The sequence below is a fragment of the Ursus maritimus genome (genome assembly GCF_017311325.1).
Source record: "Ursus maritimus isolate PB19 chromosome X unlocalized genomic scaffold, ASM1731132v1 scaffold_X1, whole genome shotgun sequence".
Lineage (NCBI taxonomy): Eukaryota > Metazoa > Chordata > Mammalia > Carnivora > Ursidae > Ursus > Ursus maritimus.
The window spans coordinates 108899982-108919554 of NW_024423319.1; the positions used below are offsets into that span (position 1 = coordinate 108899982).

Consider the following 19573-nt stretch of genomic DNA (forward strand, 5'->3'; position numbering starts at 1 on the left):
TTTTTTTTTTTTTAACCCCCAGAACACTTGTTCCATATTTATCCAAATTTTCTATTTTTGCCTCATATCTTGTATGTATGTGTTGGGAGTAAAGACCTTTTAATTTTTTAAGTTCCCTCCATTCTGAAGCTAAACGTCCACAAATTATTCGTCTCGAAGGTAAATTCATTTGGAATTTCCAAAATGGAAGGTCTAATCTACCTAAAAGCAGAAGAGTCCTGAAGAAATTATCCTTTTTTTTAGACTTAAGGGGATTTCTGTCTTTTAAGTATCTTTATAATTTCCCAAGGAAACTGTATCTTTGTAAATACTTCTCAAGGTAATTATCTCAGTAGAAACAGGGAAACATTGTATTTCCTTCAGGAGAGGAGCCTGTTACACAACCCACAGGAAGTGGGTTTTCTTTGGTTATTCATCCTTGAGACCCCTGCCCTGACCCAGGCCCACTTCTGTTCTCCTTTCCACTTCACAGCTGGCTCCAGGGGTTCTATCTTATTTCCTCTTTGTAGCTGTCACTACTCATTTTATCCCTTGGGGTACTTGGTTGCGGTTCTTTGCAAGATTTGGTGCAGTTCCCTTAGGGCACTCCACTGTCCTCAGAAATCTAACTTGGAGGTCCTTTTTGTAGCATTTTACTGCTAATTATTCTGGGTGAAATAGAGTTCTAAAAGTCAGTCTTCTTGTAATCTGTCCAATCCTTTATTCCTTTTAGATGGTAATTGGATCACTTCAGTAAGTATCTTATTCTCACCTTTATTTCTAGTGTTGAGATTTCCAATTCCCTCACTAGGCTCTAAGCTCTAATGGGCAGTAATAGTATGTCTTAATCACATTGAATTGCTAGCGCTTGACACTTAGTAGATGCTCAATAAATATTTGTTGGATTAAGTCACCTTCCTTTTGGTTGACTCCACTCTCAGATGAATAATAGGTTCCCCTTTGGATCCCAGGCAACAGGACTTCTACGTTAAATCACATCTAGTTCACTGGCCTCTTTTAAGGTCATATTCCATTAATTGCATGGCAGTAAAATAAAGAGGGGAGTGATCAACGTATGGTTAATTCTGGTAAATTGGTAAGCAGTGGATCGTTATTCTATAAATAATATTTGAAGCACACAAAAAATATAGATAATACGATGAACACCTGGGAGTTTGTTACTCTTAACTTGAAAATTAAAACACAGAATCATTTAAAGCCCTTTGTGTCCCCCTCTCCAGTCCCCTTCCCCTGTCTTCCTCTGTTTTTGGAGGTAGTCACCGTTCTGAATTTGGTGTTTATCATTCCAGTACTTGTAAAACCAATCTGTTATGTTCTTTCCGCAACCCCTGGATTTTATGAGATGAGGTTTACTAATCTAGAATTATTATTAATAATTTTTTTAAAGATTTTATTTATTTATTCGACAGAGATAGAAACAGCCAGCGAGAGAGGGAACACAAGCAGGGGGAGTGGGAGAGAAAGAAGCAGGCTCATAGCAGAAGAGCCTGATGTGGGGCTCGATCCCATAACGCCGGGATCACGCCCTGAGCCGAAGGCAGACGCTCAACCGCTGTGCCACCCAGGCGCCCCACTAATCTAGAATTAAATTCATGTTTATTTTTGTTTTTCTTCATTGGAAAAGTACAGAAGCCCTGTGAATATAATTTTGGTGATGGTTTCACAAATATATAAATTGCCACGAACTGTGTGCTGAATGACTTTTGCTTTGGACTGATTCTTACCAGCTTATTTCTTCTAGAATCCTCTAGATACTTTTAGCTTATTACCTCAGGAAAAGGGGTATCTTTTAGTCCACTCAAGAAGACGACTTGGGGTAAGGTGCTCCCAGACTTTGAAAAAGTTACTACCTTTACTTTTAAAATTGCCACTCCTTTAGGAATGTATGGACTACTCTTGACTGATTCAAAGAATTGCCCAACTCGAGTATATAACTCAGTATACAAAACTGGTAGGATCCTTGCCCTAAGGGAGCTTTGACTTTGGTCTGAAGATCTGGCATGAATGGTCGGGACCAGAAGATACTTTTCTCTTTTTAGGAAATCCATTTTGGTGTCCCCTAAGAATGCCTTACATACCGAACTCTGAGGACTCTGTGTGGGTCAGGAAATTATTGAGGCCTGCCTGACAATAGCACAGAGCATTGTGACACTGCCCCCAGGACAGATAACATGCACTTGATTCTAGAAGTTATGTGTCTGTCTTTGCAGTGGCCGGGTGCACGTTCTTTATTCTGTTGTGGCTGTGAACCTTTTGGGGCTTCCAGGTTCTTCCCATGAGTTCTTTAATATCACTAACCACTTATAGCCTTTCTCCCACGTTTTGAAAATGGACACCAGTGTGGTTTTAGGTTCTGGAATGGGAACAGAATGCTGTGGAGAGATAACCTAATCTGAGGGCCAGGAACAACAACAACAAAAAAGATTAGGTTTGAATCTGTTCATCCCCACACACTGAAATATGTAAAGTGAGTTAATTCTCTGAGATTCAATGAATTCCCTGGTAAACTGGGGTTAAATGACCTGTTACTTCATAGGGTGATTGTGACAAGTAAATGGGGTGGCTTTATTGTATAGTGGCTAGGAGTATAGTTAACTGAGGTGGGGTCTTATGATACAGCCTTGGATAAGTTACTTAACCTTTCAAAGACTATTTATTATCTCTTGGGAAATGAAGACAAATAGTACCTATCTCATAGGCATAGGCTTGTTAAGGGTGAGTTACTAGGACATTAAGAAGCCCACTTGGATTAAAGCATAAGATAGAGGAAGAGAAGTATTAAGAGGTAGATTGGTGTGTTCATAGGTTGAGAGATATATATTCTTTAAGGTGATCATGTTGCCACTAACAGAAACAAGGATGTTGATTTAGGACCAGCTTTGTAAAAAATAAATAACTAAAAATAAATTGAGTTTTGAATAAAGTCAAGCTTGAGAGGGCAGTAACCCATTCACTGGAGCCATTAGAAATATGAGACCAATGCTTGGTTGAAATAGTGGGCTTAGATGTAAAATTATTAGCATAGAAGTGATAGGTGAGAGAAAAATTCATTTCCTTAGAAAGTGGGTTAAGAGAAGGTGGGAATTTGGAATTAATGAAGCTCCAGAGGAATAGGCATAATGGGGAGGGGGTGCCTGGTAAAAGTCAAGAATAGTGCAAGTGGCCCTTTAAAAGTCAGAAAAAGAAGAGGTGGGAAATGATCATTAGAGTCACATAAAGTGTGAAAAACAAGGGGAAGGGGAGAATTAAAGTTTTTTAAGGACGCCAGTAGATAGAATTCTATAATCCTAAATGGCAGAAGGAATGTAGGAATGTAGAGGTATTTGGATCTTCTGTTCTACCTCCTTCATTTTACATAGTCTGTAACTGAGATCCTGAGAGGTTTTTGTGAAAGCTCCTTTCATCCTTTACTTCTTCCTCCCTCTACATCTGGTCATAATTCTCTTGTTTCCATCTCAGAAATATTCCTCCTGTTTGTCTCTTCCTCTTCATGGCTAGGCGAGGCCTGCTTCATGGTACATTTTTTGTTGAAGTATTTTTTTTGGATAGTAAGTATATTTACAATTCAAATTTCAAAAAAGTATTAAAAGTGAAATCTCTTATTTAAACATGTCCCATTGTAAACCAGTTCTTTTCACAGGCAGTCATTGTTAAACTTTTTTTTGTATATGCCTTTGCAGAGGTATTTTATGTATATATAAGCAAATATGAATATGGAGCTTGCTTGCTTGCTTTCTTTTGAGAGAGAGCAGGCACAAAAGTGGGGGCAGGGAGGGGCAGAGGGAGACAGAATCTTAAGCAGGCTCCGTGCCCGACACAGGGCTGCTAAGCCTCACGACCCTGAAATCATGACCTGAGCTGAAATCGAGAGTCAAACTCTTAACTGACTGAGCCACTCGTTTTCCCCTTCTTTTTTCTTTTTTACACCGGTGGTAGCTTCATACCCTTATTCACTTTGCTGTATTCATTTTTAAATTTACACTATAAAGAATTTTGAATATATACAAAAGTGGACTAGTATAATGAGCCGTTAGGTACTCACCTCCTGGCCCCAGATGCAATTAGTTCACAGCTAAACTTGAACCAGCACCGTCCACACCAAATCAGAATCCAGATTTTGGGGGGCACCTGAGTGGCTCAGTCAATTAAGCCTTCGGTTCAGGTCATGATCCCATCCCAGAGTCCTGGGATTGAGCCCCACATCGGGCTCTCTACTCAGCAGAATCTTAAAAAAAAAAAAAAAAAAAAAATAGAATCCAGATTTGGTCTACACATTGCCATTTGTTGGTAAGTCTTTTTTTAAAGAAATCTTCAGGGCATCTGCGTGGCTTCATTGGTTAAGTGTCTGCCTTCAGCTCAGGTTATGATCCCAGGGTCCTGGGATCCAGTCCTGCATCAGGCTCCCTGCTCAGTGGGGAGCCTGCTTCTCCCTCTCCCTCTGCACCTCCCCCTGACTCATGCCGTCTCTTTCTCATGCTTTCTCTCTTTCAAATAAGTAAATAATCTTAAAAAAAAAAATCTAAGTTCTCCATCCATCTGGTCTTTTTTTCCCACCTCATGATGGATCTACTGAAGAAAACAAATTGTCTTATTGAATTGCCCCCACAGTCTGAATTTTGCTGATTGCATCCTATTTGCACCTTGCTTTTTATTGTTTTTTTCTACATCCCAGTTTATTTTTTTTTATTAACATACAATGTATTGTTTGTTTCAGGGGTATAGGTCTATGATTCATTAGTCTTATACAACACCCAGCGCTCACCACAACACATACCCTCCCCAGTGTCCATCACACAGCCACCCCATGCCCTCCACCCCCATCCACTCCAGCAACCCTCAGTTTGTTTCATGAGATTAAGAGTCTATTATGGTTTGTCTCCCTCTCTGGTTTTGTCGTTTCATTTTTTCCTCTCTTCCCCTATGATCCTCTGCCTTGTTTCTCAAATTCCACATATCAGTGAGATCATATAATTGTCTTTCTTTGATTGACTTATTTCACTTAGCATAATACCCTCTAGTTCCATTCACATCGTTGCAAATGGCAAGATTTCAATTTTTTGATGGCTGTATAATATTCCAGCGTGTGTGTGTGTGTGTTGTGTGTGTGTGGTGTATACACACACACACCGTATCTTCTTTATCCATTCATCTGTTGATGGCTTTCCAGAGTTTGGCTATTGTGGACATTGCTGCTATAAACATTGGGGTGCAGGTGCCCCTTTAGATCACTACATTTGTATCTTTGGGGTAAATACCCAGTAGTGCAATCGCTGGGTCGTAGGGTAGCTGCGATTCATTGTTTCTTAATAGACTTTGTTATTAATTTTTATTTTTTAAAAAGATTTTATTAATTTATTTGAAGAGAGTGCACAAGAGCGGGGGTGGGGGGGGCCACCGTGGAGCTCTATCCCAGGACCTGGAGATCATGACTGAGCCTAAGGCATACTAACTGACTGACCTACCCAGGCACCCCTGGACTTTGTTTTTTAGATTAGTTTTACATTTGTAGGGAAATGAGCAGAAACTAGAATTCTCATGTTACCCCAGCATGTTGTTAACATCTTACATGAGCCAGTGTAGATACATTATTACTAACAAGTCCATAGGTTACCTTAAGGTTCATTCTTTATGTTGTACATTGTGTCGGTTTTAACAAATGTACAATGACATGTATCCACCATTACAGTATCATGCAGAATAGTAATCTAACTGCCCTGAAAATCCTCTGTGTCACATATACTTATCTGCCCTCTCCTTCCCAACTCATGGTAACTTCTGATTTTTTTTTTTTAATTACTGTCTCTATAGTTTTGCCTTTTCCAAAATGTTGTATGGTTGGAATCATACTATTCGGCCTTTATGGGTTCCTTCTTCCCTTAAGAGTTTGCATTTAAGTTTCTTTCATGTCTTTTGGGAATTCGATAGCTCATTTCTTTTTTATTGCTGAATAATACTACATTGTGTCAGTGAACCACAGTTTATTCATTCACCTACTACCGAAGGACATCTTGGTTGCTTCCAAGTTCAGGAATTAGTGCCTTGTGTTTTTAACGTCAAATATTTTGCTCAGTGAATCTTTCCTACAGGTATGTAAGCTAAAACTCTCAAATCAGCCAGAGTTGTTTTCCCTCCACCACAAAATCAATGTATTGATTTCAGGAGCTATAACTTAACCCCCCACCCCAAGTCATCCTACTTGATTGAACTCAGACTTTTTCTGGGGAGGTCTGTTAAAAGAGGGAGCTTATTAGAAATTTATCGGTAACCCGTTATATCTCCCACCCTGGCCCTTGTGGGCCACTGCGGGGGGGGGGGGTTCATTGAGAAGTGTGCTCAGCCAAGTGGTCATTATGGTCCAGGACTTTGGTCATTGAATGCAGATGTTCCCAGGGATCTCTATAATTTTATGCAATACTTCTTTTGGTTTGTTTGTATTTCGTGTCAGAAATAACCCAAAAGGAACTTCCAAGAAGGGTAGGGAAGTGATGTGTTTGATATGATGGGAAATTGTAAATTTACTATGATTGTGTGACCACATTAGGTGAATTTCTAAATTTAAATGATTTTTTAAAGCTGTGTTGTGAGTCGTTTATTTCTTTAATGCTGTTGTACAGATAGTTTACATCTTTTTCTTTCTTTAAAACCATCAGGTAAAGGAGGTAAAAATAGACGCAGAGGTAAGAATGAAAATGAATCTGAAAAAAGGGAGCTGGTATTCAAAGAAGACGGACAAGGTAAGCATTTCTGTGAGGGTTTTGCTTTTTTTTTTTTTTAAGATTTTATTTATTTATTTATTTATTTATTTATTTATTTGAGAGACAGCAAGAGAGGGAACACAGGCGGAGGAGTGGGAGAGGGAGAAGCAGGCTTCCCACTGAACAGGGAGCCCGACGCGGGGCTTGATCCCAGGACCCTGGGATCGTGACCTGAGCCAAAGGCATACACTTAATGACTGAGCCACCCAGGCGCCCTGTGAGGGCTTTTTTTTAGTAATAGTTTTCTTTCTTTCTTTTCTTTTTTTTAATATGGAATTTCAATGTCTAAACATGAAAGATAGAACTATTTGTAACATCCTGTGCCCCTCTTTGTCCTTCTCTGTTCCTCAGCCCTCCACACCTCTCTAGAGCACCTCTAATCATTCCCTGGTATCCTGTGTGCAATGTGGATCGGAGGCATTTCTGTAAATGTCTGGTTTTCATTGTTTTGCATGAACACTCATAATTAAGAATGAATTGTACAGTTCAGAGGGAACTAAGCCTCAAAAGCTAAGGTTAACAATTAGCATGATTTAGTAGACCTTTTTTGATAGTAAATGGTGCTATGTAGTATTTTTCATTAGACCATGGATTTTTGGGGGATGAATTAGAGGCCTTTCCCTCACTTCTTCAGTGCCATTAGCATATAATTTCAGGACATAGAATACAGTGAAACTGAATAGTTGATGTTTCCAAACTAAGATGCATAACACTAGTTTCCCATATTTTTGAGCACTTTCAAACCTTTGGAAAAGTTGCAGTATTAGTACGATGAACTCCCTTAAACCCTTAGTGCACGTGTGTGTGTGTGTGTGTGTGTGTGTGTGTGTGTGTCTTGAACCATTTGAAAGCTGGTTGCAGACAGGATACTTTTACCTTACCTGCTGCATTACGTTTCTTAAGAAGAATATTCTCTTACATAATTGCAATATAATCTCACTCAGATAATTTAACATGAATATATTATATGTCTAATATATAATCTATTTTTGAAGTTTTCCAGTTATCCCAATAATTTCCAGCATATTTTAACAAAGAACTTTTTTTTGATTGTCTTTTTATAGAACTTTGGTGGATTTTGTTCATGGCTGTGTATATATAAGCCACTAAAAATGAAGCATGTTTTGTGGCTAATAGACCTTTTTGTTTCTTAGCCTTAGTCAGGCTTGCCTCCATTAGCAGTTGACTTCCGTTATGACCACCACTACTTTTTTCTTATTTTTTCTTCACTTTGGAAGAGAGGCTGCCTTTGAATTTGCCCACTATGTTGAGGCTCTAGGTTCAGTATAGTATGAGCAAGTCACTTCAGCATGTTAACCCCACAGTTGAGCCTTTCAAAGTTAGGTCTCAGTGTACTTAGAAATCAGTGGATATTCTCTTTAGGGGTCAGTCTTATGTACAACTTGAGTGAGCTAAAGGTTCTGAAGCAATGGCCGCCTCCATACCCGGTTTTCTGTCATTTAATGACAGGAGCAGAACAGACAGGCCCATGTGCAAGCTAATGCTCATCATCTCAGTTTTCCAAATGGCAGTTAAACCAGGTGCCTACCTGGGTTTCCTTTTGGAAAGGTTTTGATTAAAAGTTTGGCATTTTGCCTAAGAACATCTTTCTGGCTTTGCAAAAACTTTAGAATAATGACTTCTAATATGACAAAGACATTACTAACATTAAGTGATTTTTATTTGCCAAGTAGACCAAAAATTGTGTTGAGATTAGCCTCTAAAGGATCTGAGGGAAAGGAGATCCAAATTTGGGAGACATTCCAAATGTGAGAGATTGATGAGGTGTAATGTACATTTTGGGACATGCTGCCTTGGTCTCCAAAAGTAAACCATACAGTTATGTAGACAGTAGTCATTCTGCTTACTCGAAATGAGTATATAATTAAAGCATTTTTGATAGCAGAGATAGCTTGTTAGAGAAATGACATGGAGTCTAGATTCTGGCTCTGCCATTAACTAGCTTAGTGTTTATTACTCCCTAGTATTTATTTTACTACACATATTTATTCCTAACCAATATACCTGTGTGTTCCAGTCTGTTTTGTTTTGTTGTAGATTTATTTATTTATCCTAGAGCAGGGGGGAGGGGCAGAGGGAGAGAGAATCTGAAGCAGAGTTTGTGCTGAGCATGGAACCCCATGCCGGTCTTGATCCTAGAACCCTGAGATCATGACCCGAGCCAAGACCAAGAGTTGAACTGAGCCACCCAGGTGCCCCTGTTCTAGTCATTTTTTTTTTTTTTTTGAAGATTTATTCACTTGAGAGAGAGATCGGGGGAGAGAACAAGCGAGGATGGGGAGAGGGAGAGAGAAATTCCAGCAGACTCCTTGCTGAGCTCGGAGTCAGACACTCAACGGACCGTGCCACCCAGGGGCCCCTGTTGTAGTCAATTTTGTGTGAACTTTTAAGTTGCTGTTATGAAAAGTTGAACAGTATCCTGTATACTTTTGTTTTCCCTCCCCCAGAGTATGCTCAAGTAATCAAAATGTTGGGAAATGGACGATTAGAAGCGATGTGTTTTGATGGTGTAAAGAGGTTATGTCACATCAGAGGGAAATTGAGAAAAAAGGTAGGTGTGAAAATTTCTTTTACTTTAAAATCGTGATTAAGGGGGGAAAATGGCTCTATAGTTTTTATGGGTCAAGGACCTCATTTTTGGAAGTTCCCCAAAGATTTCAGTAAAATGGTGATTTACCTATGGTAAAACAGCCAACTCCTTGATGGTAATTTTATATGGATTCCATTTTAAGACACATTTGCATCACCTATGTTTTTTCTGCTCAAAATGTTTAACCCTAATCTAATCATGAAGAAACAACCAACAAATCCAAATTGAGGGAGGCCGGCAAAACAAATGGCCTGGCTCTTAATACAATGTTAATTTTATGACCTTAAAAAGTGTGTGTGGGGGGGAACTATTCCAGTTGAATGGCAATGAAAGAGACCTAATGGTTAAATGGGGTAGATGGCCCATGTTTGGATTCTGGTTTGAGGGTGGGGGAAAATAGTTGTAACGAGTGTTAAGAAAATTCGAATATGAATTACATTAAGTATTATGGTGATACTAAGTTTCCTGAATGGGCTGCCTTGGAAAGGAATGATTAATTTCCCATCATAGTGAGTGTTAAGGCAGATATATTAATCAAGTTGGGTAAAAGTCCCTCCAACTCTGATTTTATATGGGTATTTTTTAATCCCATTACCAAAGTATAAAGGGGTTTTTTGCCAGCTTCATGGTATGTGGGTTGGTGAAAGGAAGAGAGGGAAGGAGATAAAAGCTCATTTCTAACTTTGTATTCTCACACGTAATGGATGGATAACTAACCACTTGGAGTAATTTACTATTAAAAATTCCTTAATTTCTAATCTAATCATTATTCTTCTGGAATTAATAAACTGTCAGGTAGTTAAATAAGATTGTTATTCTTTTAGCACCCCAAATTATAGAAAATTTGAAACATGCTCAGCTGCTTACTATAGTTTTTTCCCCCCCCCTAATTCTAAATATAGGTACTTAACCCACAGTTGGGTGGATATATTTTATGGAAAGACCGACTCAATGTTGTTTTGATTCTTTATTTTTAAATATGACATGCAGTGACTTTTCTTTCATAGGTTTGGATAAATACTTCAGACATTATATTGGTTGGTCTCCGAGACTACCAGGTAAAAAAATATGTGTGTGTGTACATATATATATATATATTTTTTTTTCTCATCGTTCACATGGTTGAATTTTGTGAGCCATTAATGCTTAGAACTTCAGTCATGACAGTATTTGACCAGTTCCATCCCAGCATGCTGCTCACCATTGTGTTAACAAACATTTTGTAAGGGCCAGTTACGTTTTTTAGGTATTGTGCCAAGTACCCTAGGCATTGTGATTCCCAAAATGGCCATTCTGTGGAGTCCACATTTTCACTATGGAAAAAATAACAGGCAATGTGAATTTTTCATAGAGCTAAATGGCCTTTTTTCCTTTTTTGATATTTAAAAAGTTCCCTTTTTTGGAATGAGTGGTGTTCTATAGTGGTGGTTTTGTTCATGTTCTTATTTGTTAAAATAAAAATTTAATCTTATGCTGGGACCTCCCGTAGCAGTTTTTCTTTTCTTTTTAATTTATGCATGTTGAAATCAAAATCTGGAAACACCTGAATGAGTCAAGCTCCCATCCCAGAAAATGCTTATGGTCTGGGAGTGAAAAGAGTAAGACAGGCACACAAGTAATTACAGTACAAACCATGATGATAGAAGTGTGTGCTCTAAATTTGAATGAGCACTTAGAGGAAAAAATGGTAGTTGCCGCTCATGATCTCAACCTGGAGACTACTCATTGTGGGTCTCTGTAGTCCATTACCTGTTGGAACTTATCACCATATATTTAATCACAGTGTGAGTGATGTTTCTATTTTTATAACCTTGATCCTACTTTGATTATTTAAAATATTTATTCCAGAATAAAGAATTAAAATCTTTATTTTAAATCAGTGATTCTCAACCATGAGTGAATTTTTTCTTCCAGGGGCCATTTGGCAGTGTCTGGAGACATTTCTGGTTGTCACAACTGGGGAGGAGGCAGTGTTGTTGGCATATAATGGTTTGTGACCAGGGGTGGTGCCAAATACCCTACATTGCACAGGACAGTCCCTACAACAAAGAAATTACCCAGCCCAAAATGTGAATAATGCTGAGGTAGAAAGAGCCTGCTTTAATTAATACCATTTTGGATGCCTGGGTGGCTCGGTTGATTAAGCGTTCGACTCTTGGTTTGGGCTCAGGTCGTGATCTCAGGGTCATGAGATCAAGCCCTGCGTTGGGCTTCTAGCTGGATGTGGAGCCTGCTTAAGGTTTTCACTCTCCTTCATGTCTGTCCCATCCTGTCCCCCGTGATCCCCCCACCAAGTGTGCACTCTCTATCTAACAAAACAAAAAAAATACCATTCTAATGTCTAGTTTCTTCTTTTGATCTTAAAAATAATCCCGGAAGTAGGAAGAATAATTAGTTCTCTGTTTGACAGATACGGAAACTGAGGTTTGAAAACATGTACTATTCTGACTTTAAAATGACAGCCAAGACCAACTTTTTCTGATTCTTAATCTCCCACAAACCACCTTCTCTATCCCTGCCCCTTAAATGGTGGTCCAGGGACCAGTGGCATCACTGGCTTTTGGAAAATTGTCAGAAATGCAGGTTTTTGGACCCCACCCCAGTCCTCCTAAATTGGAATGTGCATTTTAACAATTTACCTTTGAGCTTCTATAAAAATTACAGTTCAAGAAGTACTGGTTTGAATCTCACTGCCTTTGCATCACTGATCCTCTTTGTAGCCATTAGGACCTGCTTTTAGGTCCAAGTAACTTTGAAGTTGAAACAGTCAACTTCAGCACTTTTTTTTCTGCCTTAACTGATTAGGATTCTTTCAAATGGGAAAGTGTGAACATTCTATGGCAGTAGTTTTTAGTGGGACATTTGCATCAGAAACACTTTAAAAGAGCTTTTAGAAGTACCAATTCATGAGCTTCACTCCACCTCTACTAATCTATCTTCAGGAAATATAAAGGCTCCACTGGAGAATCCGGTTGGTTCATATTCTAAGAACCACTGATTCATGGAAAGGTATATTAATTTCCTTAGGTCATTACACAGTCTCAGTTTTTTAGACTGTTTAATCATCCTGTAAAGTATGGTCCCAGGGAATTTTTGTATTTCAAAAGACTTCTAATCAAAGGATAATAGTAAATAACTTAAAAGATTGGGTTTGCACAGTCCTGCTCTTTTTAAAGTAAGATCTGTAAATATCTTTCTGAAGCTTGTTGATCATTATTCATTTATGCATGTAAGCAGCTTCATACTATATAATCCTGAGGATGTTTTTTTTTTTAAAGATTTTATTTATTTATTTGACAGAGATAGAGACAGCCAGCGAGAGAGGGAACACAGGCGGGGGGGTGGGAGAGGAAGAAGCAGGCTCCCAGCAGAGGAGCCTGATGTGGGGCTCGATCCCAGGACTCCAGGATCATGCCCTGAGCCGAAGGCAGACGCTTAACGACTGAGCCACCCAGGCGCCCCTCGATACTTTTTTTAAAGATTTTATTTGAGACAGAGCACAGGCAGGGTGAGGGGCAGAAGGGGAGGGAGAGGAACAAGCACAAGCAGACTTCCCACTGAGCAGGGAGCCTGATGGAGGGCCCCATCCCAGGACCCTGAGATCATGACCCAAGTCGAAGTCAGATGCTTAACTAACTACTGAGCCACCCAGGTACTCTAATACTTACTTTTTAAATTTTAATTCCGGTATAATTAACCATGTAGTCATTCAACATTTCCATACATCACCCAGTGCTCATGACAACAAGTGCACTGAGTAGGAGAAAACTTTAAAATGTGAAAAAAAAGAGATTGTAACAACAGTGAGATTTAGTTTTTTTATCCAGTTTGAAAATAATTTTGGAAATAATGGATAATATTTTGGCATAATCGGTTCTAAAAGTTACCTTGTCTTTTTCAGGATAATAAAGCCGATGTAATTTTAAAATACAATGCAGATGAAGCTAGAAGTCTGAAGGCATATGGCGAGCTTCCAGAGCATGGTAATGTCTGAGTTATTTTATTAACCTGTCGTACAGTGTTAATACTTCGTGTTATTTAGGTGAAGGAATTTTGGTAGAATTGTGCATATTTACTTTTGTGCTTATGTGGTTCGTTTTAAGTATGCCTGCTTATACTTCATAATACTGGATACCTTAAGAAAAAAGTAACTGGGATTCTGTCCTTAATAAATACACTTTCTGGTGTGGAGTTACACTTTATAAACTTCTGCATAATACCAATCAAAGGAGTACTTTTATTACAGTATTTCACAATAACTTTCTGAAGAGAATTTCATTGTTCATCTGTTTTAAATGTCAAGCAAGGATAGTAGTTAGGTACTGTTGTTGATTTTTATAAAGTCAGTTTTCACTTCTTACCCTAGTATCACTGGATTTTTTAAAACTAACGTTCTTTGTTTCTCTGTCACCAGTACAAAAGTTATGCATTCTTTTTTTTAAGGTTTTATTTATTTATTTCAGAGAGGGAGGGAGAGAAAGCAAGCATGTATGAATGGAGGGAAGAGGGGGAGAGGGAGAAGCTGACTCCCTATGGAGCAGAGAGCCCTATGTGGGGATCCATCGCAGGACACTGGGATCATGACCTGAGCCAAAGGCAGACGCTTAACTGACTGAGCCACCCAGGCATCCCAAAAGTTACGCATTCTTATGCGGAAAACTTAAAAATAAATCCCTCATAACATCAGCAAAGGGGAAATGTACTTTACATACTATTTTGTAAGTCTACCTTTTTCTTTTGGTGTTTTTGTTTCGTTTTGTAGTCTTTTTGGTTTGTTTGTTTTTGCTCTCTTGCATATTATTATGAAAACAATATAATTTTACTTAAGCATGAAAATCTTGCTGAAGTTATTTCCTTGACATTTTCAATCTAAGAAATGCTAGTATATCAGGGAATAGGACCAGAACCTCCCAGTTCATTTTCATTGCTTAGGGGTAATCATGATTTGACTAAAATATCTGATTGATGAGTGTGTCTGGTCATCGGTAAGTTGTTAGCATGTGCTCTTACCATTTTTTTAGGCATAGTTGGAAGTCATAATAGTTCCAGAATTTGTGTAACTGGATCCTGCTTTACTAAAAATATCTTTGTGAAATAAATAGTTGGGACTACGTCAACCTAAAAACCTCTTGCACAGTGAAGGAAACCAGCAAAACAAAGTGGCAACCTGTTGAATGGGAGAAGATACTTGTAAATGATATATCTAATAAATGGTTAATATCCAAAATATGTAAAGAACTCCTGCAACTTGGGGCACCTGGGTGGCTCGGTCCATTAAGCGTCTGCCTTAGGCTCAGGTCATGATCCCAGGGTCCTGGGATCTAGCTCCGCGTCAGGATCGGAAGTCTGCCTCTCCCTCTCCCTCTCCCTCTGCCACTCTCCCTGCTCGTGCACGCACGCACTCAAATAAATAAATAAAATCTTTATTTTTTATTTTATTTTTTTAAAAGATTTTATTTATTTGAGAGCAGCAGTGAGAGAAATCACAGAGGGAGAGGGAGAGGAAGAAGCAGACTAATTGCTGAGTGGAGAACCCAACACGGGGGTTGATCCCAGGACCCTGGGATCATGACCTGAGCCAAAGGCAGATGCCTGACTGACTGAGCCACCCAGGTGCCCCAGATAAAATCTTTAAAAGAAACAACAACAACAAAAAACTCTCTTACAACTGAATGCCTAAAAATCCTCCCAAATAATCCAGTTAAAAATGGGCAGAGGACCTGAATAGACACTTTACACAGAAGACGTAGAAATGGCCAATAGGCCTGTGAAAAGATTCTTAGCACCACCAGTCATCAGGGAAGTGCAAACCAAAACCACAGTGATACATCCCCTCGCACCAGTCAGAATATCTAGTATCAAAAAGACAAGAAATAACAAGTGTTGGTGAACATGGGGAGGGAAAGGAACCCTCTTACATTGTTGGTAGGAATGCAAACTGGTGCAGCCACTGTGGAAAACAGTATGGAGGGTCCTCAAAAAGTTAAACATAAAAATACCATTCAATCCAGTAATTCCACTACTGGGTATTACTCAAAGAAAACAAAAGCACTTATTTGGAAAAATGTATGTACCCCTGTGTTTATTGCAGTATTATTTACAATAGCCAAGGTACGGAAGCAACTTAAGTGTCCACTGATAGATAAATGGATAAAGAACACGTGATTGACACACAACATACACTGGAATATTACTCAGGCATAAACAAACAAATGAAATCTTTCCGTTTGTAGTAACATGGATGGACCTAGAGGGTATTATGCCAGGTGAAATAAATCAGACAAATACTGTATGATTTCACATAGACATGTGGAATCTAAAAAACAAAAAAATGAACAAACAAGAGAGAAATAGAATCATAAATATCAAGACGATAAACCAGTGGTTGCTGGGGGGTTGGGTGGGGGTAGTTGAAATAGGTGAAGAGGATTAAGAGGTACAAACGGCCAGTTCTAAAATAAGTCATGGGGATGAAAAGTACAGCATGGAGAATATAGTCAATAATATTGTAATAACTTTGGTGACAGATGGTAACTGCTTATTCTGGTGAGCATATTGTAGTGTACATAATTGTCAAATCAACTATGTTGTGCACTTGAAATTAATATATATGTCAACTGTACTTGAATTGGTATATTTTGACTCATAAGAGTCTTTTTATAGTTCAGCATTTGATATCAGACCGCTTCTTTTAGTGCACAGTTACTCATTTTAATATCATCTTGGTTATATTATATGACTATATTTGTTGTTTCTTTAGCTAAAATCAATGAAACCGATACATTTGGTCCTGGAGATGATGATGAAATTCAGTTTGATGACATTGGGGATGATGATGAAGACATCGATGATGTGAGTAGATGCATCTTGCATTTTCCAACTTTTGTTTCTGAATTATCCTCAGAGAAACCAGCTTTTTCTCCTGTCTTCCTTTAAACTAAAAATACTTAAATTAGGGTATATTTCAAGACTTGTCCATGAATTAAAATAGTATTATTTAGAAGACGACTAGTCAACTGTTATACTTTGAGAATTATTATAATCTTTTCAACATTTCTTCCAGAAAAGATGAGTATTTGCTTTGGCATTATGAATGCTAGGCATTGGAATCATAACTTGTTTAAAAAAGTGTCTAAAGAGATAGCGATTTCAAAATTTAGCAAACAGTTGTAAGAAATAGAAGATCTTCTCAAAGAAATGTGCGTTAATTGAAATATTAGTATGTTAAAAGAAGAATCGTGTTCGAACAGCTTGATATGAAGCATTGGAATTACAACATTTTTTAAAAAGATTTTATTTAGTTGTTTTAGAGAGAGCACGTGGGAGGGGAGCAGAGGAAGAGTTGAGCATCTGACTCTTGATTTCAGCTCAGATCATGATCTTGGTTTGGAGTTGGTGTGTTTTAGGAAAATATATTATTTTTCTGAAAGGTAAAGCAGTGATGCTCACAAGAATAAATGCCCTTTTGCTGTACACTAGTACTTAAATGAAATTCATACTTAGTTTCTGGCAATATAAATTTATTAAATAATTGGGGTAGTATTATAAGTTATCTTTAACTCTAGTTTGGGCTCTTTTTGAACTCCTTAAAATAAAAATGTAGTTCAGAACCCACCTGTGTATATAAATCTAAAAATAATTATGCTAATGTTTGGTTTGATTCAAAGATGAAATTTTAGTATATCTGGGACGGTTGTTCCTGACTAAGACTGTGCAACACGATTATCAGAGCCTTTCAAATACAGAGGCTGATCTTGGGAAGTCTGGGTTAGGCATCAAAAGTGATACCCACTACCAGGATTCTATAATTAATATTTTTATACCTGATTTATCATATATCTAACTATATCTTTATTTATCCATCAGTCTGTCTTATATTTTGATGCATCTTCAGACCATTTAGAATACTCAGGGTGAATTAAGGATTTGAGTACATATCCTCCATGTGTATATGCATTTATGAATTTTTACATAAATACATCCTTTTTTTAATGTACCTTCCTTTAGAGACCTTAAGCCACAGAATTCTTGTGAATGGACTGTTAATGATACTTTGAGAGTAGATTTATTGATTGTATTCTGTGACCCCAACCTGACATGGAATTGTGTTATAAATTAAGAGGCGATCCAAACAGTTTTAGAGCTGGGGTATAAGGTCTCTTTTGGAAATTAAGAACCTAATCAGAGAACACTTTTGAATATGAATTTGAATTTGAGTACACAGAGGTGATAGGTTGAGGATCTAGATAAGGTTAAGATTTTCTAAGAAAAAAACTTCTGAGTCTGTGCCAGGGATTCCTTGGAACTAGACCCAGTAAGCTGGCAGGGAAAGAAATGGTAAAAGATGGTGGATACTAGAGTTATTTGAGTTCTCTTGAACAGTTTGCAAGGGTTGCCTTGTTTATCACCTGAGAACCCTGCTTTTCCAAGACATTTCTCCAGATGGTTTATAGGTATAGCCCTCTTTCCTATAACCAGGTTGGGAGGAGAATTTGGTTACTGTCAGACTTGTCCCTTTCTCATATAATACTCCTGTGTGTCTGCTCCCCCCCCCCAGAATAAAAAATCTCTCATCACTCAACACAAAAGGGAAGACACACTAAACTTTAAGAATATTTTGCGTAGCATGACATTCTGAAGGAGGTTGTAAAGATTTACTGGCAACAAACTGTAATTGAGAAAAACCTGGTGTATAAAACTTCCTCTTCGAAAGATAGCCTTAGGGTGTGCAAGCTTCCCTTATGTGGTAGACTGCTGGAATATAAGAATTCTTTCGTTTGATCTGATGTTCTTTTCCCTTCCAGATCTAAATTGAATTCAACATTTTACATTCCAATTTCTCTGAGGATTGTTCCAACAATTTGGATTTTGGCTGTGACCCGTTAAAGAAGATTAAAATTTCATTAGCATGAGTGCAATTTGTTAAAGCTGACTGATTTGTTTCTAAGGTATTTCTTTAAAAACTGGTAATGCTGAATTCTCTTAAGTGAAAAGTTAAGCCTCCTTTGTTCTTTTGATGTATTGGAGTTTATGGGTAAAAGACCACATCTACTATTTTTAAAAAGAGATGGGGAAATGCATTACTGCCTTTCCTACTTTGACCACTTCCCATAAGTAAATGAATGTTCTGAATAAACCATTTGCCCTACACTCAATATGGATTACGATTAAGCCCTAACTTTGACTAGCCTGTTGACTGTACAGTGACTTTCTGTATATTCCAGTTACTTTGATGTTCCCTTGAGATTTTGATACAGAACTCTGCATTTCAAGTAAAAAATGATCAGGTCTGTTTTTCATATTTAAGTAGCATGTGGCTATTTTTGTACTAATTTTGATATCATGTACATTCTTTTCATGATCTTATTTTGCCACTATAAATGTATCAACAAAAAAGCATTTCCAAAATGCAGGTTTTAGTACCTGGGTTTTAATAGCAATTTTTAATTTGTAAGGTTAGTAGTTACAGGAATTGAACAGTAGGTGGCACCCAGTCATCTTAACGTTGAAACGTTGCTATAGTCAATTTTTTTTCTTACTGTGCATAGGAAATTTCCCAAACAAGAAAAGATTATTTTGATCATATGCATGTATGTAGAATATTTTTAAAGAACAAAAATATTGTTAAAAGTGTCATTTTATTTCAGAAGTCATATACATATAAGCTACAATTTTGAGTGCTTTATAAACACTTGAATTATGTATAAATGAAAATTTAATTTCCTAACAACTGTACAAATTAAGCCTTTTTCAAACTATCCCTAAGCTGGGAAAAGAGGAGGGAATAACAATTTACTGAAAAGATGGTTTCTCATTTCTAAATGGAAGAGCTACAGCTGAGAAATATAATAAAGACAATGTCATGCTACAGAGTATATTATACCCTTACTTTGTGTTTAGGATGTATTTTATTGTGTGTAAAGATTTGTTTTGCTTGTATTTTATTGGGAATTTGGATTTTCCCTTACTTAGTTTTTGTTCTGAACTCTACTAAGATGAAATTAAGGGCTGGGCTATTTAGACCTCACTAGCCACATTGAAATCTTTTGCAACTTTTAAAGAAGAGATCCATGATTAAGGTTGTGAAGCTTTTATTCTACCAGTCTCCAGAGATGTTTTCAGTGATGAAAGGTACTACAAAGGGAAATAAACCTTCATGTGGCTTCAAAAAATAAGCAAATCTTCTCTAATCTCATGCTTATTCCTA

The 19573-nt window shown here is 37.7% G+C and overlaps 1 protein-coding gene across 1 annotated transcript in view; it reads left to right on the forward strand.

Annotated features, from left to right (window-relative positions):
• Nucleotides 1-19254, forward strand: part of EIF1AX (eukaryotic translation initiation factor 1A X-linked) — a 20082-nt gene extending 828 nt beyond the window's left edge. The window contains exons 2-7 of the mRNA XM_040633601.1: nucleotides 6651-6734; nucleotides 9224-9327; nucleotides 10374-10424; nucleotides 13268-13349; nucleotides 16127-16218; nucleotides 18171-19254. Coding sequence (XP_040489535.1) covers nucleotides 6651-6734; nucleotides 9224-9327; nucleotides 10374-10424; nucleotides 13268-13349; nucleotides 16127-16218; nucleotides 18171-18176 — 419 coding nt within the window. The 3' untranslated portion in view covers nucleotides 18177-19254. The remainder of the gene's footprint in view (nucleotides 1-6650; nucleotides 6735-9223; nucleotides 9328-10373; nucleotides 10425-13267; nucleotides 13350-16126; nucleotides 16219-18170) is intronic.
• The last annotated feature ends 319 nt before the right edge of the window (nucleotides 19255-19573 follow it).